This window comes from Macrosteles quadrilineatus, unplaced genomic scaffold, assembly GCF_028750875.1.
Source record: "Macrosteles quadrilineatus isolate MER2022 unplaced genomic scaffold, UCM_ALF_1.0 Scaffold_6__1_contigs__length_79288215, whole genome shotgun sequence".
In the NCBI taxonomy this organism is placed as follows: domain Eukaryota; kingdom Metazoa; phylum Arthropoda; class Insecta; order Hemiptera; family Cicadellidae; genus Macrosteles; species Macrosteles quadrilineatus.
In genome coordinates, this window is record NW_026542599.1 from 34,994,791 (window position 1) to 35,020,582 (window position 25,792).

At 36.1% G+C, this 25,792-nt stretch overlaps 2 protein-coding genes across 2 annotated transcripts in view; one reads left to right on the forward strand and one right to left on the reverse strand.

Annotated features, from left to right (window-relative positions):
- LOC128996892 (xaa-Pro dipeptidase) overlaps nucleotides 1-25,792 on the forward strand; it is a 275,430-nt gene that overhangs the window by 50,826 nt on the left and 198,812 nt on the right. The gene's annotated exons all lie outside the window — the stretch shown is intronic.
- On the reverse strand, nucleotides 8,200-13,128 carry LOC128996894 (uncharacterized). Its single transcript, XM_054422420.1, has 2 exons — nucleotides 12,895-13,128; nucleotides 8,200-9,284 (listed from the first exon to the last, which is right to left on the reverse strand). The coding sequence occupies exons 1-2, from the start codon at nucleotides 13,079-13,081 to the stop codon at nucleotides 8,512-8,514; spliced, it is 960 nt and encodes a 319-aa protein (XP_054278395.1). The 5' UTR covers nucleotides 13,082-13,128; the 3' UTR covers nucleotides 8,200-8,511.

The window sequence follows — 25,792 nt, forward strand, 5'->3', positions numbered from 1 at the left end:
ACTTATTTGAGAAAACATACATACAGTTACGTCCCTATCCATAAATAGCAATATAGGCCTACCTATATATCTAAGACCTACCTTGTAATAATAGTAATGTATTAGGGTATCACTTGAATGATTATTTTATTAGCCTCACACAGTCATTTTCCTGTGGTAGTATGTAGGGTCACCCACAGTATGCATTGATGATGTTAGACTCGTATACAAATCTTCATTCACATTACAAAACTTGCCAATCTCCTTTTTATGAAGTAATTATATTGTTTAGGGGTGTTGTTTGATTAGGGTGCAAATGATTTTTTAGTAATGGTAGCACAAATAAATTGTTAATAAATTGTTGTTAATATCTGCAACCATGATAAATCTGGATACTTAGATACTTAGTACACAGTATTACATTGTTTTGTTATAGACAGGGATATTCTAAAAAACTTAAACACTATCGTTGATTAGGTCAGATGGATTTCTCAGAAAAGAATATCACAGTTTGTTTGTCAAAATAATTATTTTCAAAACTATTTCCAAACCAAACACTGTAGTTAACAATCGACACATATCACGAAACGTGACATGCCGTGTGTTGGTTAAATGACATGTTGTAAACCCATTAGCGTATGTCGCGCAATGTGTGTGGTGGTGGGGGGGGGGGAAGGGGGGGGCGTCTCTCTTTGCAGGAACGTGGCATTTGGTTTCATCGGATTATCACTAAGCTGTGCAATTTCCACTCTTGCTTACAAATTCGGATAAACGGGGTTTCTACTTTGGAAAAAGTGTTATTTTAGCACTAAAAAATTAGAGTTCCCTATTAACAGCCCTTTTTTAGTTGAAATAACTGCAGATTTTTGTTTTGTGGATATATAATTTGTCGTACTTTATCCAGAACTATCAATCAGTCCACAGATAATTTTAAGTCCGATATTTATTCAATTTTACAACATTATACATCTTTTGAACTACAAAAACACTCAACATTGTTGATGTTGATACATTGTACATCCGAAGGTTCGGCTCTACACAAACACAGCATTCTGATTGGTCCGCAGGCAACAATGGTCAGTAAACAACCAATCAAGAGATGCCGATGACCACGTCAATCACGTGTTGTTTACTCGCTGCGTTTGTCATTGCTTCTTTGTTTATCCTTTTATATCCTGACCCCTCCGTTGTTTGCTGGTTCGCGGATTGTGAGTTTGTATTATTTATCGTGTTTTTCCTGTCAATGTTTACTTTTAATTACTGTCGTGTTGTTTTGTGAGCTGTGAATATTATTTTAACGCTTTTGAGGGGGTTTTGGGAAATAAGAGGAGTTTTGTTTTTACTGATAGGTTTAGAGCGTTAAGAGATTTAATCTCATTGTTGTACATACAAGGTTGAAGCACAGACTATAGAATATGTAGTGTTTTACTCTATAGACTGTGGTTGAATTAGTACTTGTAGTTTACGATAATATAGATTTCTAGATTACCTTATTCTTCGCCAAACCCAGCTGTGCCGAATCGGTTGTGTCAATAAATTTCCATAGATATACCATGTTTGTTCATAATTAGTGACATCTAGGTTAAGTCAATGTTGAAACCATTCTAACTGTTTAAAAAGTGTTCCAATATGGTATAGTGTAGAACAATTAGTTAATTTGTTTGTAGCGCCTATTTTTTTTTTTTTTTTACAAACATTTGTCAACCGAACAGACTTTGCTGTATTCGTTCTGTATTGCAATATCAAGAAAGAAACCTAACCACGTTAAATGTTTAAGAGTCGGAACCATAATTGTGAAAAAATAGATTTTCATTGTCAAAATATCCTTTTATAAGATAACTTTTTTTTAATTATCCGTAATTGACCCAATATTCCCATCAAACACGACATGTGCCCAAAAACGGTTTCAAGGGTAACAACTATGCTTCCAATAACACGTAGCATTGGAGCATTCCTGGTTTTATTGCACGTTTCTAATTGGCTACTTTACAACTCATTGTTGAGGCCGACCAACCACAAAAAGCCGCGGATATCCTTCAATTAGCTGCAAGTAGTGGTTTGGCCTCCGCTGCGAGAGTGGTCGTCCTGTGATGGGTAGAACGGGTGCAGAAACAGCTGGTCGTCCGAAAATATAGTTCTGAGGTGGTAAAACTATATGACAACCAAAATATACGTTGCTACACCTTCAATTCCCATGTTAAAGTTGTCAACAGGTTTTTACAAATCGAATGAGCTACCGACAGAATACGATGATGATATTTGATTTGATTTGATGTCAACTACATACAAATGTCTGTCAAATACGACAACTTTTTTGTAAAGAAAAACTGATCGGACGACTTATTATAATTTATATTATTTTAATGTCACATAAGCTATTGCAGTAACAAAAAAATAAAATTTTGGACTATGGCATTAGTGGTTCATTCATCTATGTTATTTTTTTTAAGTGTTCCATATAGGTGGGATGTCTACTTCAGTGTACAACAGTCAATGAGATTGTCATACAGCAACGTCGAGGATTGGATAAATCCAAGTATGGGCCTGCCGTATTTAAGATTTTGTAGTAAACAACTTCTTGATTCTTGATTTTACATATACAGTAAAAAAAATAGCTTGAATAAATTTCTGTAGACATTTAGCGAGATCGCCAGCGGTATATTCACATTGCAGTGTACGACTCATGGGGGAGGGCATGTCGGTAGTGGATGTACAGCTGACGAGCCATAGTGCAGCATTGGAAGCGCTTTTCGTGTACCTGCAAGCCTACATTGTCGGTAACTGTCGGTCGTGTACCTGCATTGAAAAATTACATTTCATGAACCGTGTGCGAACATTTAGTTCTGTGTTTTACTTTAAAAAAACACCTAGTGAGACTCTAACTTGTTAATTCAAGCTTATGGAGAAGAGGCGATGAAGAAAAGTTTATGAATGTTACAAACGGTTTCGTAAAGGCCGTGAAAGCATTGACGATGACCCTGGTAGTGGACGTCCTTCAACAGCAGTCAGAGACGCAAACATTGAGCAAGTACGACAAGTGAAAATTGGAAATTGACAATAGATGGAATTGCATTTGAGGTACATTTATCTCATGGAAGTGTTCACACGATCCTTCATGATCATTTGAACATGCATCGAATTTCTTCGTGAATGGTTCCAAAAAAGCTGTCCCTGAGCACAAGGAAACCCGAATGTTTAATGGCTGGTGAAATCAATGATATGGCCAATGCAGGTCCAAACTTTGTGTATTAAGTTATGACTAGTGACGAAACATTAGGTTATCTCTACACTCTACGACCATCTAGCAAGTTTGTGCCACTCGGTTTGTGGTACACGGCCGACAATCGACTAAGTAGAATCTACACAAAACGTGCTTACCAATGCTGCACTACGGATCGTCAGCTATACACCCACTACCGATATGCCCTCCCAAGGAGTCGTACTTCAAGCTGAATTTCCTGCTGGCGATCACGCCTAATGTCTACAGAAACCGTTTACCGTTTTTTTTGTAAATAAAATTATTGGATTACCCAGGTACTGCGGAATAAAATACAGAGCACAACCAGTATTTTCAAGTGAAAAGACTCATTCAGTGCAAACAAACGTTTAGTGACAAGCTACAAGATTGTGTCTTGGCTCAGTTCCATATCAATCGTTCCAGTGTCAGACAGTCGTTCCTTGTTCACAGTTCCAATTCTCAAAGATTCCCTTGTCCAAACACACGGGCTCCAGCCTGGGTTTGACAAGCAAAAAAGGAAACTGCCTCGAAACCTGTTTTGCCTGGCTTGGTGACTCGTAATGCTGCTTGTGTTGCGCCGCCAAGACTGTATTATAATTTTGTCGCATGGATTACTTTGCTATTGTGATTTGTAATGAATAGCAGGCTGTCGAAAACTGCTGCAGTGCACCATACAATGCTAACTATCAATACTTAACTATCAAAACTATCAAGACAAAAAATACACACGGCAAACGGTTTGCATTGATTTTGAGAAGTGAGAATGGACTGCGCATTATGGTAGTTCAGATAGGCTATGTTGTTACTTTTTTAGTGATATAAATAATACATTATGTATCATCATATAGCTTCACGAGGTTGTTACCTACTTAAAACAGTTCACAGATTAGATCACCAATTATATTGTCAGTGCAGCTATGATCAGCTAACTAAGATTAGCTGGCTTTAGTCAGTCATTTGGGAAGTCCAATGATCAAGGACAGCTGGGTTCAGTTTTGAATAATCAAAAAGCTACTGGACTTTTCTCATGATCGAACCGACAACCTTTTGATTGTCCTACTCACCCTTTTTTCAGCTTCCCAGCTGGTGTTTACAATTTAATATTATTTTTGTGATTTACATTTGCACAATGTTCGGTTACATTGTAGCATAGAAAAAAGAATTCGGCTGTCGGTCTACTGTATATTGAATTCATTTTGTCTATGATTGTATTTACCTACTCCCATATAATTAAATCTGTTTGTTAGCCAAACACCACCCTAACCAAAACTGTGTACAGTGTCGAACCCAGCCACACCAAAATGTTTTAAGTAGCCCCACATCAACCCTCATTTTGACCTCTAACAGATGTGATTTGCCGTTTGTCCCACATCCCTCATGTCGACAGCCCTTGTAATTGTCTGGGACAAACCCAGTTTCGGTTTAAATCTTTCACCCCCCGAGGTCTAATTTAATCACGTGTTAGCGGAGATTATATCTTCAACCCCTACATGGTCTTTCCATCCCTTCAAAAGAGCAAAAGAGCCCTTAGGGGACGGTACCAGTAGACTTCCTGGGTGCTTTCCGCTACCCCGGGTGCAATAGTGTCGGCCGACCATTTATTTGATTGACTTGACACCCGATATGGCTACCATTACCATTTTTATGAGGCAGAACTTTACGGCTTTAAACAAATAAGTTTTTTGAGGTTTTAAAAAACTTAACTAGTCAAAAGGTAGACTATCTGTCGGCAAAGCCTTAATGATTTGAACAAATATTGTCTTTAATCCCACTGATATGTTTGTAAAATAATTTGAATCTAGTTTTGCCTGTAGGATATATTCTAAAATATCCTAAGCTCTTTCAAAAATTCTTCAGAAATTTCCTCATAAAAATAATGATAATACTTATTTATTGGATTCTATTGCATTGTATAGTGGATAATGAGTTGTATAGTGATTGTCTTTCATCAGTCACAACAAATGCTGAAGTCTGCAATTTTATAAGTAGAGATAATACTTATCTATCACACATACAGAGATAATAAGGTCTGCTCGAGGGTTATGTGATAATGTTTTATCATAATATTTAAGATGAAGTATGAATAAAAATATTTCCAACTTGTGCTGTGCATTAAAACACTTTAAGTCCACAAAATTTTCCAAACGACGTGTTTCAATATAAAGTTCAAATAAATACCTGTATACGAATTCATATGACATATTTTCGCGGCCACAACGACTGAATTTTTATTCTAAGTTACAGTATTTATGTGATGGACAGTTCTATGTGGTTTGAGGTTATACACGGTTGTTATCGTTTATAGTAGGTACGAACGAACTCTATGTTGTGTTGTGTTTTATTTTGTGTGTAGTAATACTTTCTTACTAGAAAGTTTATTTGTGTGAGTGGATTTGCAATATTGATCTAACTCTCTATATATTATTATAACGTAAATTGGATAGAACACGAAGGTATTGGCCTATTGTTTCTGTATAAGCGTAAATTTGATCAACCTTTATGGCCTTAAAAAATCGTCTAAAAGCCAATCTGTTTCAGCACTTTTTCAACTTCAGTATGTATCGCGGTCATGAGCAAATTTAATTGGTGCGAATAAAGTGCATTTAAGCGATTTCCTTTCCTTTTTACGAATAGTAATTGGCTGTTTATGACAGATACATTAATTGTCGCTAGAGTGTGTAGGATTCTCGACGTAGGTGCCAAGTCAACGAGTGCAACAGAGAGAGTACTGAATGCAAGTACTGAGGTCAATGACCTAACCAAACAACCTGTTGCAAACATCTGCTGTTTTAATACCTCTGTTTTATTGCTCGTTGCACAAGAAAAACAATTATCGTCATTAAAATATTACCTTCGGAGCACAGGTTCTCTTGCAAAAACCTGACTGATGAATTATTTACTTGGAGTAACACGCCCTCCTCAAAAATGTCAGACGCCTCTTGTAGTTTAGGTGTGCGGGGTTTGGTTTACAAGACACACATTTATCTCGGTCATAATAGAAACATGTCACTTAAGTATAATTGTAATCTTAGGATAAACATTTCCATGCAGATACCTCCTAAAATTACACAAAAACACATTTTTTGGGTATCTCTTGTATATAACAACTCCTTACGTGATATTCGCCTAAAAAAGAGTTCAAACGTTCAATAATTAGTAGTTGTGTGCTGAATAAATTATACCTTAAGACAGCAAGGAACACCGGTGCGTATTTCAAGGTGAGTAGACAATATATCAAGAGATGATCTATCTAGCTTTGTTAATGACTACGATCTATTCCGATTCTTTAGCTAGGATCATTGATTAAAAGCCCGCTGTTCAGGACAGTTGGACCTATAGTTTTGAACCAACAAAAACTAGTGTCTTTTCTCAGGATCGAACCGGCAACCTTGAGATTATTAAGTAATGATGAGTGTACAACAGTAGATTAAATTCTACAACAGTTAACTTGTTTTACACGTCGATATAAAAACAATAGTTTGAAACGGATTTTGAAATATTATGTTCCGAAAGATTGTTGGGTAAATACTAGTTGAATCTGTAAAATATAAAAGTGTATGTAGCTCACAGTAGGCCTACTCTCCTATAACTGAAATAGTAACCTAGCCTGCTCATCGAGGTAGACTTCTAGTCTACCTCGATGAGCCTGCTAAGTTAGTACCTTTTAAAGGATCGAAACTGGGACCATTTCTTCTTGATTATTTCAACTTTGATAAAGAATACTGACTTTCTAGAAGATACGCCAGATAGCCAGCGTAGATGCACAGGAAACTACGTCTCCGTAGTGGACAGCAGTTGCGTAGTTCCCGCTACGCTTCGTGCATGCGTGTTAACCCAACCGGCATATTTTCCCTTGATTGTTAGTTGGATGGCTTTATTATATCAGACTGGTTGTTATCACGAATGTTTTGTCTCTGAAATCCCACGATGAAATGGGCTGCAATAATTACATTCGTTTCTCAAGTGAGTCTATTCTGGTTATGTCTTTTTAATTATAGATTTCTATGGTGTTTTTGTGACCGGATTGGAAAATACTGTATAATTATCAAAACTGGGTTGTGTTATTCTAGTTTCTTTGTTTGTTTGTATTTGTGTATAATGTAGGCGGTAGAGAATATCTTTTGTCGACTTACTTGTCTAAAATTTAGTTGAAAACGTGTTAAGCTTTCGTTGATTACAATAATACAAGATAGATAATACTGTATTAAAGTAGTAATTAGTTGTACCCATGCACATTTTAAAGGAAATTTTATCATCAATACTTAATGCTTTTACCTTAACGAAAAATGTAACTAACAATAAACTCTACGGTCTATAAATAAAAAATCACATTCAGATTTTCATATGAATTTAATAAAAAATATTTACACTTTACAAAACGCAAGACTTAACTATCGCGTAGGAATATCAAAACTTAAATCTAAGGACTATTTTTAAGGAATGCTCTTGTTTGAACAATCGTGGAATGAGTGGTGAAAAACTGCGAAGGTGTGAAATAAAACCAGAAAAAAACAACTTAACTTTTCTTAGCCCTTACCAAGTTGTGAAATAAACCAACACACTTTACGAGTACTAAGTTAATTATCACGTAGAAATATCAAAACATAAATCTAAGGACTATTCTTAGGAATGATTCTGTATGAACAACTTAACTTCAAAGTTCTGTAACAACTCAGGAAAAGGTAACTTTTCTTAGTCCTTCTTGAGGCAAATTGCGAAAAACCATAAGAACAAAATATATAACGAACAAATTATTCCTTACTAACAATCAGTCTTCACAAAAGAAAACTAAGGCCTAACTATACTCAACAATCTACCTTGTACTAAAGTAAAAAAAGGTTAACAGTGTTTTGGCATTTGACGTAAATAAAAAACAATACAACTAGAAAAATATTTTTGTCGTTTGCCGCTAACTACAACAATAATTACATTGTATAAGAATTAAATAGAATTTTTCAACATCCTAAAGACTCAAAAAAGTCAACAAGCTCAATCTGGTTGATTGAATGTTCTCTATAACTATAAAGAATTAAGCCACAATATGGTTAGTGATACAATTTGAAGTTCCACAGAATGGTCCGCGATGAAGTTTGAAGTTTTATTAAATGACCAACAAAGTACAGTAGTTAAAGATTTCACAATATATGGTCAGAAATCTAAATTATACTTTACTTAATGATATTTATTACAAGTAGCGACACTCAAACAAATATTTATAAATAATAACAAATATTTATGGCTTTAGTGAAACTTCAAATTATGGTACCCTTAAGATTTAGCGTTGTTCAGACTTTCTACTTCGATGAACCCTTCAGCCACAGAAACACTTGTGAAATATTCAACCTAGCTTGCAGCATTTCTTGCTGAGTCAAAGAATCCAACATAGGCACATACGACATCATAAATGATTTGTTTCCGTATTTGTCTGCATCTGCATCAGGATCTTCCTTGATCGCTCGTTGAAGGACCACAGGAGATTCTGACACAGTCAATTCTTGCACAAGAGTGTCGGAAACGTTTAGATTTTCAGAGATTTTTCGTTTTCTACCTCTTCTTTTCTGAGGACCCGCGTTTTCTGGGATGGCCACGATTGTAGGTTGGTCTGGTTCGGTCATATTGTCCAAAAGATTGGAGAGCATTGTTTCTTCCTTGATCGCTCGTCGAATGACCACAGGAGATGTTGACACAGTCAATTCTTGCACAAGAGTCTCGGAAACGTTTGGATTTTCAGAGATTTTCCGTTTTCTACCTCTTCTTTTCTGAGGACCCTCGTTTTCTGGGATGGCCACGATTGTAGGTTGTTCTGGTTCGGTCATATTGCCCCAGAGATTGGAGAGCATTGTTTCCTCGCAATCTTCCTCCTCCCCACTGCTGGCTGAAGCTGAGGCGGGTAAATCAGGGTGGTCTCTGCCATGTTTGATGAATGGAGCTAGGAACATGAGGTCGTCAAAGAATATGTACTTCTTCTTGGTGTCGGTAGCTCCTGCTTCTGCGCAGATTACTCTGCGTTTGTAATCTCTTACGTAGTTGTCCCGCAGCGATTTCCATTTCTTGCTGAGCAGGTGAACTGGAAACATGAATATTGTTAGTTGAGGAACTTAAATACCTGTGAAAAAAATTGTGATGTTCTTACTGAGCTGGCGACCTGGAAACATAATGATTGTAGGCGAGGAACTTGAACACATGTGAAAAAGAAATTGTGATGTTCCTGCTGAGCAGGTACTGGAAACATGAATATTGTTAGTTTAGGAACATTAATAACTGTGAAAAAGAAATCGTGATGTTCTTGCTGAGCAGGTGAACTGGAAACATGAATATTGTTAGTTTGAAAAACTGTAATACCAGTAATACCGGTGAAAAGGAAATTGTGATATTCTTGCTGAGCAGGTAGGCTGTAAAAAGGAAGGTGCTACTCGAGGAACAGTGTGACGATGACAATTTATGGATTATTTATAATCAACTTCCTTGCATAGATGGGATAGAAAAAGAATTTTTTTATTATAAACATAGTTTATAGTTATAGTTTATGAACAACTTGGAAACTTTTGGGTCTTGTTGGAAATTGTAAAGCTATTTCTGGGTGGGTGAGCTGAAAATATTTGTTAGAACACTATTTTTTTTTTAATTCGCGTATATTCGCACTTTATACTTCTGTCTGCATCTGCATGCACTTGTAGGACGCGCGCTTCGGCCAATGACTGTTGGCTTGACTTGTGGAGGGGAGGGGTCCTTATGTAGGGAAGGCAAAAACTCCAGAAGGTTCTACTGTTATCTATTTCTGTTACGCTTAAAAGTTCAAGCTTCAAATATTCAATACTGAATACAAGATGTATTGACTAAAAAATGTACCTGTCTATGCAGGTATACGTGTAAAAGTGACAAATAAATATCTTATGTCTTATTGTACTCAACCTAAATGTTTGAGTAGCCTTTGAATGTAGCTTGAGCTTGAGCTGGACAAATCATCGGCCAGTAGGTCTACTGAATACTGTACTATATTGATTTAGGACAATTAATATAGTAAAACAGTTTTAAATGTAACACGCCCATTTCTTTAGATTAACACCTTAAGATAATAATATTCTATTTCGGAATCTATATAAATAAAATTAGAGTTTTGTCTGTACATTGCTTAGAATAATGAACTTTTTGGTTATTTTTACATTTCATAGGTCAGAGAAACCGAATCAAACCTTATCTCAATTTCTGTCTGTCTGTCTGTCTGTCTGTCTGTCTGTCTATCTGTCATTCTCTTGGTAACGCTAAAATACGCACTTTATTACAACTACTCCTCAATAACTATAGCACTGTCCCGCCTGAAACTTATTTTCCAAATACTATACATATATGAGATGGTTTTAGACGTATTTCATCGAATATGAGACAGTTAGATATTTAACAGTAAACCCTTGAAAATCAAGTTTTTGTCGATTTTTGACGTGGAATTTCTGGAAGCCCATGTTAACCTTATGAGAAATGAAATTATTGAATCTTAACAGCTGTTTCAATTAAACAAGTTGGTTCTGTTCTGTGATGTTCAATAGCATTAAAGTTACAAGGATTACCAACAGGGTGCAGCACTAGCACTATTATTTCTTTTACATTTATGACAACAGCTAATTTGCAACCTGGAGGCGAGTGAGCGTAGCGAACGAGCTAACCTGAAGGCAAGTGAGCGTAGCGAACGAGCTAACCTGAAGGAAAGTGAGCGCAGCGAACGAGCTCCAACATACAGGTGAGTGAGCGTAGCGAACGAACTTCAACCAGGACGTGATTGAGCCATGCAAACGAGATCAGATAGTAAAAATAAAAGTAAGCCTACCGTTATAGGATCGACCGGCAGACACAGAGGTAATTTAACCTTTTATTGATTGTCATACCGATCCGGAACAACAAAAAACAACATAAAATGAAGCTATGTATAATAGTTTGGCCAGCATATCTTAAAATATGCAAACCAACTGCTGTTCGTTATATAAGAAGGTTTCAACTGAATATTATAAGATCCCCGTGCGTAGAACGGGTACACAGCTAGTATTATCTGAAAACACAAGGTCCATAGTTTAAGTCTGATTACCTAAAGGCAATTAAGTCACAGCAAGTAGCGTCATCAAATGACTAACAACACAATAGGCTAAGCTACTCGTATGTAATTTGTAAACAATCTGTTTGAAGTTACAAAATACGACAACGTCCACCGATCAAGTAAACAACCAAGAAAAAGTCCTAAATTAACTTAATGGTCCTATAATAAATCGAAAGCGTTAACGACGATTATTGTTGAAACATATAGTTTAGAAACCACTACACAAAAAATAAATCTGTGGTACGAGAATCAGAGTTATGGTAAATTCCTAGATTACTTAAACTAGCTAAATTCAAATCATAAAAAGAAAATCCAAATTATTGGTAATGCTTAGTCTAAGGCTAAGTTAACATTAAAATGATTGAATACAGGTCGATTCACACATATCAGCTATGGCACGTCACAGGTCAGTCACATCAGTCAAAGTCACTTCACAGTCAACTTAGTCAGTTGCTTTGCCGGCGGCGGCGTCCGCCAGTTAATTTTAGATTTCTTCCCACCAATATTTTAGGATTATTTGGTCGCCTGACTGACGTTTTTGAGGTTAGAAAATAGTGTTTTTGTTATTTAAATGATTGTGTTTATATTTTAAGTACTGTTTGTAACAACAATCAACAAGATGGACGATCCAAATTTGATAGAATATTGTGTTTTACAAATTCTTGACTGTAAGATCACTGTGAATTCAGTGACGGAAAACTGACTGAAACATACTGACGGACAATTGACTTAGAAATTGCGGATGCAACTGAGACCACAGAAAACATATTACGGTTATAGTAATATTTTTTCTGTGCTGAGACTGAAAACTGTGGATGGACTAACGGAACTGACAGTTCGGAATGTTCGGATTGAAATTTTGCTGATATTTACCTTCCTTTTACCTTCTCCCTGCTCGGTTCGGGATATTGATCGGGGAAAAGAGGATAGTGTGTCACCACCTTAAGCCTGACAAAAATTGGACAAAAATCCATGCTTGTTTTAAGGTATGTTTAATCTATGGTACATCGGACCAATCTTTTCTTTGGTCTTTCGCGAAAAACCGCCTCCAGAGCGCTCGTCTCCCTGCTCGGCCTGATGTCTGGTTCGCCGTCTGGATCGGTGTACGGACCTCTGCCCTGACATACTATCAAACATGCTCTCTTCGACCTCCTTTATCCCTGCTCGGTTCGGGGTCTTGATCGGGGTAAAGATCGATAGGGTGTCGCCGTCTTTAATTATCAAGAAAGACCGCGATTGATCAAGAGACTGCAAAAGCATTTTTGAAATAGTATTTTTCAGTGTTTCCCCAGTGTTTGTCTGGAGATAACATAAACTAACAACTTTATCTAATCAAAGGAGCTAATGCAGTCAACGTCGTTTCGTCCAATACATATTACCCGTTGATACAACCGGATATCATAGACCCTTTCGAGTATCGAGTGAGTATCGATACAACAACCGAACAACTGACACGATAAACCAGATACATCGATACTAAACAGGCGAGTTTTCCATGTTTCTATCGATACAAAAACTGGATGGCTCGATACGAATTCAACCGAATTTAAAAGTCAGTATCCGGTCTCACAAATACTACAAACAAACATACCTCTAGCTACCCTATTGCTATCAGGGTGGGTGTTCCAATCGTCGAAAAGCTCTTGTCCGATCTCTTCCCATAACTTCATTTTGATTTCCGCGTCCCGATACTCCTTCATCGACATGTCGTACAACGACGGCCGCGCTTTCACACATTCGATAAACTTCTCGACGTTCAGGTTCAGCTTCATCTTCATCGTGGCACGACACAACGCGCGGTTGAACACAGAACAATATAGTTTCTGCCAACAGAAAAGCGGCGACATGTGGTTGTACTCGAGCGTCAGCAACGCACTGTGGCGTTGGCGTTGGCGTTGGATAGGTTGGCAGTATTGTAGCGTAGCGCTCACCGCCGCTAGCGCTCGACGACAAATTAGGTTGGCAACGCTGACGCTGCAATGCACGTGACGCCGGACAGCGACAGCGAGCTGAGGCGAGTCTCGCTTCTACGAATTCGGTTGCGATTTTACTGTTTTAACAGGTGGCGAGGAAACTAGGTTAAAAGCCTAACCTTTGAACTTTTTCCAATAGGCAATGATAAAACTCAATGCGTGAGTGACAGATTTGGGTGTGTTAAAACTAAATATCGTGCCATTTAAGATGTAAACGCCCCAATACATAGGTCTAATAAAAACACGGAATGAAGACAGGGAAAAGATTTATTATTTCTCTGTGATAGAACTGTATACAAATTTACAAGAAGTAGGACTCAATCAGACCCTATATACTGTACCTAGAAACCAAAAACTGCATGATTCTACGCAATGTAGGCCTACAGACAAAATGATATTTTATTTACAGTATATAGATATGGAATACCAGGCCTATGCCATCTATCTATCTCAGAGAGCACAGGCTGTGCTCTCTGAGATAGATAGATGGCATAGGCCTGGTATTTAGTAACTACTCAAAATTACAGTATTCTATACTGCATAGTAAACTTCTTCTGAAAAATTGCCTCTTAATGTTGCCACAATATTCGCATTTTACAAGTTTGAAAAGAATGATTATAGGACTAATGATTAATATTATGTAGAATTTCATAGGCACCCTTTTTTTGCACCTAGGTAGCTTTAGTTTATGTCAGTGCGCTTGATCACCTAAATTGAAAATAATAGCCTATATTTTCTTATTTTGAATACATTTGTTTGTTTTAACTTCATACGTTTTCAGTGAGGGGGCGATCCTAAACCCTGGTCTTGTTTGTTTATGTCTTAGATAGTATCATTTGAAAACTCAATAGAAAATAACATCTGGGTCCAAATGACTACTGTTACCTGTACAGTACACAATATCAAACTTGGATACAAACTGTAACTGTTACCAAGTTGCCTGGTTACAGTATCAAGCTCTAACAAGCTACAAGTTACAAGTTACCCACATCGGCTGATTGTCGGCCTAACTGCTTGTTTTGGGTTTAATCGCAACAGAAGAGGTAATTCAATTAAGAACCTCGAGATTTTAGGGAAGTTTCCCCTTCGGGGGTTTCACCCCTCTCCAACTACTTGCTCACCCTAGCCCTCGTGCTTAGGGTGACTTAGGGATTTTAAATTTCAGGAAATTGCTTGGAACTTAAAAGGGAGTGTTTTGTGAAAATAGCTAGGTTTCTACACATTTTGGTTATCTGGAATAACCGAATTTAAGATGAACCCAAAAGTGAAAATTTAAGTTAGTATATACCATAAAAAGTAGTAAATTGCTTAAAACTAGAAAGGAAATATTTTGTGTGGTTATAATTACATTGAACTATGTTTTGGTCTAGATGTTTAAAGTATTGTAGTTTTTATACTTTTTAGTATTCAAAAAAAAGTAAATTTCAATGGAATTCAAAATTTTAAATTGAGTGTATTCTAGTTATTTAATTGTGCAAAGTAGTAAATTGCTTAGAACCAGAAAAGAAAATGTTTTTTAATGTTTATTAAATAAAATATTTACATTACTTTAAATATAAATACACAATTCGTGCACTCATATGATAAAAGCACAAATTATATAAGTGTTTGAAAAAATAACATCAAATTATTTACTTACTAATAATTTATTTATTTAATAATTAATTAATTTACTCATTACATACCAAAATTCATAGTGAGTCCAAAATTTCATCAGCACTAGTTTCATATCTGATATGGATAAATCCCCAAGAAAAATCCTATCTAATATAAATCCAATAAATGAAATAATAAAAAATGTTACAAACAACATGTAAACTTCTCAGGTAAGGCCAGTTGTGATAAATCTGTCGAAAGAAAACCAAGGAAAACCTTGTAGAGAGTGAAAAGTGGCTAAAGGAGCTTGGGAAATATAAAGTCAGTCTCTCTCTGAGGAGGTAAAAAAGGGAGAAAATACCTCATCCTTTTATAGCTTCCTTCGCTCGAGTGGACAAGGAATCTTAGGGCGGATATTAAAGAGAATTTATCTTAGGGGGGTTCTTTCATTCTCTCCCCCTTCACATCCTACATCGAGGACTGTTTAGAACATTGCGATTGACATAAAGGATTCGTTTCAACTTTGCTCATTTATTAAGTATATTTTCTTATGTAAAGATTATTCGGTCTTAGGAGTATTTATAAATTAATTATGAGAGGCATATAAAGGGTGATTGAGAGAGACACTATTTATGATGTTAAATCAGTAATTAGAGATTTGATATTTTGCATTCTCTTTTAAACTGTATTGACGTGTTTAAAAAATGTTACTTGTTTTATCAATGATAGATTGGTGATATTTTTACATCTATAAATCTAGAATTGAGTGACCCTTTGGATTGTTGATACTTTATACTCAAATGTATATTGGGGTGGATCTTTGAATAATCAATAACAAAGCATTATATTGGGCGGATGAAATTTAAGACGGATTGTCTGTGTGTACATTACACTTGTTGTGGCCTGTTTTGACTTAATTGCTTTTTCCCACTTGACCTTACATTCACGTCCTATGAATTAGCAAAAATCAGGTAACGTATAATGTTTGTATTCACCCACAAGTTATTCTGTAGAAATGCTAAGATACAATAGTGTTTTATCAACATTTCTAATGTCATGAACGATTAATGTCGTCATTATATTACATTAAAACGTGTTTGTCACGTTTTATTTTCAGGTAACACTAATTACACGATGTATGCAACACCAGTGTGTAACCCGCCTAAAAACAGTGTGCCTGAGAAAAGTTAGTTGCTTTCTAATGATTTGATACTATATTAGAACCATACTTGGTTTGGGTTTTTAATCAATTTTCGTGACCGATACAGCTGGTAGTCAGTAACAAAGCTTAAATCATCACACTTCATTCTACACTCATCCTTCACTCATATGGAAGAAATACGCACCTAGGTGGCGTCCCTAATTAATTGGCAACCATACAAATTAAAAATATTAGTAATTTATGCAAACATTGACAAAATGATCCCAACCAAGGATAAAATCATTCCTAATATCAACTAAAGAATTTAAAGACGACCCGGCAAGTTTCACAGTATCCGGTAGGCCGTGGCGACATCGGTGGAAGAGCTCGAGGAGGATATCCCAGGATATTTGAGAGCGTTTCCATGTTTAGATACACTAATGACTTTCCCCTTCCCCTTCCATCCTCCAAGCCACCTTCGCTGAGTAACTCCAATCTTATCTTAATGTGCAGACTAGGAGAAGTTTTGACTGGATTGCTTCTGTCTGGTGAAGTAATGGTTAGGTGTGTTCATAATACTACATTATGCGAGGAGTATTTTTTTCATTTAAAAGCTTGGAACGTTATATGAGTGTGGGCATTTTACTTATATATGTAACAATTTCTATGTTCGTTATAGGTCCACTTAGCTGTAGGTTAATGTTCTTCTCGTAGATAACGACTATGCCTTGGAAGAAGGTCCCTCGTACCTTCGAATCCTCGTATTTAAATTGGAAAACAATTTAAACGTTTTTCAAGCAGATTAAGCAACCAAAACTGCTCTTTGTAGATTTTGTATTATCATACCACATAAATAAATAGCACAAAAGTGGTGTATATTCAGTGATACCATTGACTTTGGACACAACAGACATCACACCTTTATGGAACAGATTTGATTCAAAGATAAAATAATTTATTGAACCTCCCTCCTTCAATAGTGCCCCCTCTTGATGCTCCCTACATTTTTAAATTTGTTCAAAGTATGATTTAATTTCAAAAATCTTTATAGTAACGAAAGCTGTTATACACATTTGTACAGTTTTAACGTGGAAATAGAATGTACACATCTTCGCCTCAGTAGCAGATGAATTAACATTACCAACAGTCGTTAGTTTTTACAGAGAGCAGCATTTCCTCGGTTTAGCGGCAACTTCTGCACTAAACGTAATGTCTGGCTTAACAGCTGTTTTACTGCCTACCCCACCCCCATCCAAAGTATATAGCAGCCGATATTGTTACTGTTATGACCGAGTCGTTGGAGACGTGTTATATTCACACATACAAGGGTTTACTCACACAGACATTTGTCCAGTTCAATGTTCATCAGGATTAAATACATTTTCGTAGCTATTTGGGGTACGGTGTTTGAATTACAATTCATTACACAATTTATTGAACGTAGAGTGTCAAAAGTAAATAACTAGGTATTAGAGATGAGCTTTTAGGCCGAAGGAACACTAGCAGAACTGAAGAAGTTATCAAATGGTATAATGATACAGTACTTTCGTTTGATAGCAAGAAGCTAGAAGTCAGAGAAAGGAAAATGATTGACGTAACATGATTCAAGTGTATTTTATATTTTCAGTAAAACAAGGTTCAAAATACAATACACGTTAGTTTTACTATCAGTTTACTTGTTGGTTTTAGGCCTACATGAACAATAACCGTTTTCTCTTTAGAATATGGTTGGATTATGATACTGGTGGTAGCGATTCTGAACTCAGGTACAATGTAGGATACCAGTTCTCCACCAAATAATGACCAAATGACCCTATCAAATGATCTAGCTCGACACAATCAGTAACAAGTAGGCCCGTGTCTTGCTATCAGTTGGCTGTAAAAAGTTACAACGTTATAAATCACTAATTTGGAATTGTATTTTAATTGAATCGTTTAAAAATGACGGCGGCATCAAAGACACTACAACTGTACTATTGTAGTTGTCTCAACCACGTTCTAGTTATACCAAAAGCAAAATAGAACACAGACTTCTAGCGACGGCGCGCCTCTCTACGCCAGACGGAAGGGCTAATTGCCCGGTTGGGTTGGTACCTCTGTCTAATTGCCCGGTTAGGTTGGTACCCGTGTTATGTTAATCAGCTGACCGCTTGATGCCGCTAATTGGCCAGACCAATCACGCGACTTCCCGCCGCCGCGCCGCCACTGCCTTCTCGACCACGCCATTTGTCTCCACTGCCACCTTGGAGTTATCATTAGGCAGCGGCGTGACCACCGAAACGAATTAGACACGGGTTCTTTTTTCGTTTTTCGTCCTCCACCACGAAACCCGAGATCAGCTGCGGTAGTCAAACAAGAAGTTTTCATCCTTGAAGAGGCAAGGAACATACAATGTTTTGAAGGGTATTAGTTCTGACTGTTGTAGGCCTAGTTGTTCATTGGGTGTCCGGGCAAATGCGGACACGGAATATTGGGGACACATCATTAAAGAGGGCATAAGCGGACACTAGAGATTACTGCTACCTGACAAGGGGTTGACAGGTTCCTGCAAATATTTCAAGGGCGGAACATTGCGGACACATGTACATTGTATCTACGACGGGGAAAAAGGTGCGAGGGAGGGAGGATTTTCTAAGCGTTACGTTTGATGTTTTAAAAGAAATTGCTCCAAGGATTTCAAAAACTGGAACTAATAGCATTCAACAAATGCTGTTATTGATTATGAATATTTTGTAGAGAGTTGATAGTTATATATTCATTAGAGATCGCTTGCCAGATTGATAATATTTGTTAATTAAATAAAGAATAAAGACGGGGCATCACTAAGAGGTTTCTTAACTTTATTAGCAAACAGTTGTTATCTGGACTAAATCATTGTGTGGGAAGTTCGTTAAACCAGTGTAGTGTGGCGTAACAGTTTTTTACCGTGCACTTAGTCAGCTGATGAAATAAACAGCAAAATGCAACGGTCAATTTTATTTTCTTAAATGTAAAAATATTAGAAATTATGTAATATCCTAATTAAATTGTTTCATAAGTTTAAAATGTACTTATTTTTCTCTGTAGTATGATGTCAGGTATCGTACGTTACCGTACTCGCCCTGTATGCTTCACTGTTCTCACACGAAAATCCGTGAACTGTCGTGCCTTCACGGTAAAACACCACTAAACCAGGCTAATAGTGTAATATACTATTCCTGTATTCCTGTCAAAACTGTGCGACGTGCCTAACGGCTTGGCAATCAATTGACAAAGGTAACCCGAAGTCAAATATGGGCCTATACACTATGATATATGGTATAAGATTAACTTTTATAACATTAAGCCTTGTATAATTTTTATGTTGCCCAGCTTCAAAAAGGCGTTATATTTATCCAAAATTTTGCATTGTAATTTTATGCGTGTTTGTTGATAAAGTTTGTAATGAATGATTATTTGACAAATGATTATGGACGACACTCTATCCACTTGTTCTAACTAATAATATCCTATAGAACTCGAAAACAGAATAATGTTCAACTTATATTCCAGCTTTCAATAAGTAATTAAAATACAAACAAAAGGTATTTTTATAAAGAATACATTAAACTTAAGTGATATGTATAATTTCAAATATATTGGGGGTCGATGTATATAAACATTAAAATGGTAGGGATATTAGTTTACATTTGTAAACTTACGTAAAACTAAAACTAAACATATCATATGTACTTCTGGACAATATTATCATTACGTTTGTTACAAAAATAAGTTTCAAGTAAATTGATAAAGTTTACTGGTATTTTTCTGTTTGGAATTTTGCAAACGTACAATCCACGGGACACAAATGCCAGAGTAGGGGTGTTACTGGTATTTTTCTGTGAGGAATTTTGCAAACGTACAATACAATACACAGGGCGAGTTTACCAGGGCTGGTATATCCAATAGCACAGATGGAAATTCACTAAAAATATGTTTCATTGCAAGACCTAGACCCGGAACTGATACAGATTTGATTTCTTTTAAGATCTCTGCAGAGGCCAAAAACAGTTCGTTCAAATATGTAAGTGCAATATAAAGATATTTATAATTGCGTCCATTAGCACTATAACTCAAGAAAAAAATAATACGATTTTGGCAACATTTTACATAAACGTGTAAATCTAAGTCTTTTCAAAGGAGATCGCGAACCAGCATGGCCGGACTAATAAAGTAAAAGAATTAATTGTCAAAACTCTACAAAATATTCATAATCAATAACAGCATTTGTTGAATGCTTTTTGTTCCAGTTGTTGAAATCCTTGGAGCAATTTTTTAAAACATTGTAAGCACAAACGTAACGCTTATAAAATCCTCCCTCTCAAGCACCTTTTTCCCCGTCGTAGATACATGTGTCCGCAATGTTCCGCCCTTGAAATATTTGCAGAGACCTGTCAACCCCTTGTCAGGTAGCAGTAATCTCTAGTGTCCGCTTATGCCCTCTTTAATGATGTGTCCCCAATATTCCGTGTCCGCAATTGCCCGGCATTCGTTCATTGATTGACCATTGGGATATTAGGGGTTATGAATGGAATTTTGGGTAGGGACAGTCAAAGGAATCTGACGATATGTGTTAAAGTACTGTACAGTGGTCCCAAAGGTTAAAAAATAGTCGAAAATAACTATGTGTAAAATACTGTTCAGTATTTAGTTCCAAAAGAAAAATTTGTCAAATTGAACAAAATGACGATACGTGAAGAAAGGTTAGTCGTCCTAGAGTAGGATTTAGCCTAAGTTTATTTTCACTACACTACTTTAAAATTACCTGTTTTCGTTACATGTTTATCACTTGCGAAAATTCATCATTACATTGTTTACTACGGCAAAAGAATGTTTACTATGCGAAAGTAATGTTTACTATCTTTTTTTGGATTTTTTCGACGTAATAAAAAAGATTTATTATTGTTTTGTCAACTGTTTTAATTTTCGACAACCAAAACTGTACAACGAAAGAAACAGTTTGTTTAATATTGATGTTATAACCTAAAATGCCATAAGTATTGTAATGTTCAAGAAAATAATTAGTCTTTGTATTGATGTGAAAGGCAACGACCATATTAAGACCGTGAAAGGTAACTTTCAAAACACGAGTGAAAGTGGGTCTATTCATATTATCGACCATTTAAACACGGTCCCAAATATGTAACGATTCACTTGCCTACTGATACAATACTGTGAATAGGCATCCCTTTCCAAGTGTTTACTTGATGGGGATCATAAGTTAACTAAGTATTAAACAGTTTACAATAAGAGAAAAAGATCTGTTTGAATGTTTAATCTACATTAGCTTAATTGAAGACCAATTTTATCAGTTTAAAACCCTACTAAGTAGCAAAATATTTGCAAAACTTCTGTGTTGGTTAATAGTACACTGTAAGTAGTTAGGGCTCATTTTTATTGAATATTATTATAAGTTAATACATGAAAAACTGTAGATAGGAAAATTATTAGGAACACTCTTTGTATTTTAAAAAATCGTTTTACGAAACTCATGACGGTTTATAAAAAGAAAAAAAACTAGAAAACATTACCATATGTAAACAAAAACTTAATTGAAACAACATTATTTCTTTGTATTGTTAACCCCAATGTATTTTGTGTAATACCTATGTTAAGCACATTTGCGTGTGCTCTGTGGAACGATGGGAGTGGTGGGGGGGGGGGAGGTATACACAGTACAGCATGTTCCCGAGGGAGTGTTTGGGTGTTTGGGATTTCCAGACACGATCCGGGATACCGGTATACAGCTCTCCAGAGATTGAGCCATTTCTCTTCCTCCCCCACAACACCTGGCGTCTTCTCTTACCTCCCCCACTCTCTGTATCTCTCTCGTAGACGTTCAATCAATCTTAGCAAGAATAAACGTGTTCAGTGCAATTGAATCGGGAGTAAAAGGTACTATTATAGAGGAGACATAGTTTAGACTATCTTACGTTGAGAAAATGTTGCTGACATTGAACTGAAAAATAAAAATGACTTTGTGAACATGGAGGTAACTATAAGTGGTGTAGGTGGGGAGGGGGGTGAGGGGGCGTTATTGTGCAATACACTAACGGGGTTGGCGTCTATCTACGCTACCGGTAACTATTAATTGTTAACTTAAACTTTTTGTTAAACGTGTAGGCCTATTTTATCTCTACAAGTTTGTGTTTAATTAGTAAATCTATTTTACTATTCAAATATACGTTCAGTTTTTGATTAGTCACTTTATAAATATTTCAAAGTGTGGGTTATTCGATAGATACGAAATAAATTGAACCCAATGCGCAATTTATATAAACCTGACGTGTCTTTTACGTAATAGTTATGCAAAGAATCAAAAGCGAAGGAGGGGGAGGTGTATCAAGTTCTATGAGAAGCCACAACTTCAGTTATAAAAATACTTAAACTTTACGTTGAGAATTCAAACGATCACAATTTGAACCTTGTACTACCATTGTCCTGATTTTCAAACTTAAATGCCAAGTTCAGTTTGTATACATGCTATAAATACTGGGTGTATATTTTGCGTCTGAAATCAGAAGTTTACAAGTTCAATAACGAAAAATCCGTATTGTTTTTTGGTTCAAAACTAGACTCAAATGTCCATGATAGTTTAATAAAAGTTCTTCATTACAATCCAGCTTATGTTAGCAACTATCCAAACCATAATCTCAACCATTCAATGATTCAATACCAATCAATAATCATCCCCTTAAATCCAATCTTAGTCACTACAGACTACAAGATCGCAGCATTCATCCTACACTCATCCTTCACTCATATTTGGCTTAAAATACGCGCACCTAGTGGCGTCCCCCATCTTAAATAACTGCTGATAATTGAATCTATTGTACCTAGCATTTTCTATCAACACTTGGCCTTGACGCCTTCGACTAATGAAGATTGAGGAGGTTTTCAATATGGCGGAGACCGCAGGCTCCTTGGGCTGGAAGATGGAACACAGATAAAAATGTAAATTTGCTAGACAGGCGATTGCTGATGTTATGAATGACATCATTGCAGACCTTCGTGACTGGAGGAGCAAACGAGCCTTGCACGATTCCCCCTTCCTTTCCCTTCTTCCCTTTTCGTCCTTTTAATTTTTGCTTCACAGTAGCTCAACTAATTGTCTCTTCCTGTAGGAACGAACTTTATTGATTACGAAGTGAATTTATTTATTGACTTCATTTTATTATGCAGAGTAGAATGCGCCAATAACATTGTAGTAGTTCAAAGTACGAAATAATAAACTAGAGGTGTCCGTCTTAATTTAATGGTCTAAATTATTATGGTTCTAAATATTCCTTAGAGTAGGTCTTATCGTTGACTTTAAATTAACACACATCTACAGCAAACAGATATAATACAGTCATGAATAATAAAGTGATAGACTAAAAACAGGCGATTGCTGATGTTATGAATGACATCATTGCAGGCCTTCGTGACTCGAGGAGCAAACGAGCCTTGCACGATTCCCCCTTCCTTTCCCTTCTTCCCTTTTCATTCTTTTAATTTTTGCTTCACAGTAAACTCACTCACTTCACTAATTGCCTCTTCCTGTAGGAACAAACTTAATGATTACGAAGTGAATTTATTTATTGACTTCATTTTATTATGCAGAGTAGAATGCGCCAATAACATTGTAGTAGTTCAAAGTACGAAATAATAAACTAGAGGTGTCCGTCTTAATTTAATGGTCTAAATTATTATGGTTCTAAATATTCCTTAGAGTAGGTCTTATCGTTGACTTTAAATTAACACACATCTACAGCAAACAGATATAATACAGTCATGAATAATAAAGTGATAGACTAAAAACAGATTAAATCAATTCTCAAGTAAACGCATTTAATCTCAAAGCGATGTCACGTCTGGTTTACAATTGTACTGTTGGACGAGAAGTGTGTTTGCATCATACTAAGTTATTATTATTGTAACCCAAAGACATAGGCTTAGCATTGAGTAATACCTAACCAATCAGTAATGACGATTCAATGTATTTTTGGTTTAGATATACAGTGCATGTAATTGCAATTACATTAACGTCAATCACATTTATTCCATTTTTTTAGGGTTTTCTCTTTGGTCCGCATATTTGGAAATAGTTTTTCAAACAACTTCCAATTAAACAACAAAGAGTTACTTTCCATTACTTAAACTGAAGCGGGTCGTCCTCAATACTATTAGTACAGGCTTCACCACCAAAGCTACAATTCACCCTTTCTTCATTAGATGACTCCCCTCATGCGTGTGTGCGTGTGAAAGCTCATTTACCGTCAGCTGGTAGCTATACGATAGGGGTTGAGAGAGTTACTAAATTAAACAACTCCAACTCCATACCCACCCTCTATATGGTTGAAAGTCAATCCTCCTGACTTCAACCGTTTCACGTATCAAACGTCGGGTACGCTTAAGGGGTTTCAAATTTAAAAATAATTTAATGCCTAATTTAACAATAATGTAAGGGTTCGGATTCCACTATAAACTGTAGGTCCCTTAGTTGCCATTAGCTGTTTGGGCTATTAATTAACAGCTGTGTCTAAGGAATGTCGGCCTTAGTCACTAACAAGACTACAAGATCGCGCCACTCATCCTACACTCATCTCCATTCATACTTGGCTTAAAATACCTACATTGTATGGTCGCCATTTCATAAGAAAGTATTAAAGGTTTGGGGTAAGGTGTAATTATTATAATTCAATTAAAAAGTTTGTTGTAAACATTTTGTTGAGCTCAATTAGGTAGAAATTTACCAAAAGGTTTGTCAACATTACGTACAAAATACTTCTTACAGACAGAATTTCAATCCTGATGTTCAAGGAAATCATATTTCATCTGCGACAAATCAGACAACATTAACCATCGATAATGTATAACCACTATCCATATCAAAACCACAAATGCATTCGATCAATGTTACTAATTGGTTTCAGACTCGGATTACATGACGTCACAGCACAGCTGAGTTTACAATGATATCAGTCGAGTATTATATATCAATATTCATTTCAGATTATAATTGGTACTTTCTAGAAAGTATCATCGAGATAAAACTAAAGAGGGAACCCTTGCGCTTACACATTTTGAGAGGTGGTTTCCAAGGCAAAATGAACAATTCTATATCTTTTTGGTGTAGTGATTTCTTTACCTCAATCATATTACATTTATCAAAAAAATAATCCGTATGAAATTCCTTTTCATAAACTGTTTTGGTCTTTTTTAGCCTACAATATGACTGGTTGGACACTCAACAGAATCAGCTGTTCACATTTAAATTCACATTGTAGCCGTTATTACGAAAGTTTGTCAACATCACTGGATATTTAAAAGTGAACTCTAGAAATAAATGAAATGCTAAGGGGTGAAGCCATAAAGGTAATTACTATTTTAGTTGCCATTCGTCCTCATAAGCTTTAAAATTACACCTAAATAATAAAAATTAGTAAAGTAGGAGGGGCGAAAAAGGCATGTTACCTAGGAAACCCTAATTGTATCAAGTAAATACATTCAATATGTGTTAAAAAATAAATCCATTTGGGTATAAAGGCGTTTTAGTAAATTAATGGTACTACCAAAACTTTTAATTTTTTTAAATACTGTAGTGGCAAAACACTTGCACTAATTGTAGATTTTGGAACATTAATTCACTAACTACACCACTCACTTATTTTGGTTACAAATTTTTTTTATCATTGCTGTAATTGTTTATAAATTTATATTTATAGTTTGAAATACTGTATGTAATGAACCTTCCCAACCTTAAACGAAAATGTACAGGA

Coding starts and splice junctions, on each gene's coding strand:
- LOC128996894 (XM_054422420.1), bottom strand. CDS start 13,081: ATGAAGATGAAGCTGAACCTGAACGTCGAGAAGTTTATCGAATGTGTG. Junction 9,285..12,894: donor TAGCAATAGGGTAGCTAGAG/GTATGTTTGTTT, acceptor TCATGTTTCCAG/TTCACCTGCTCAGCAAGAAA.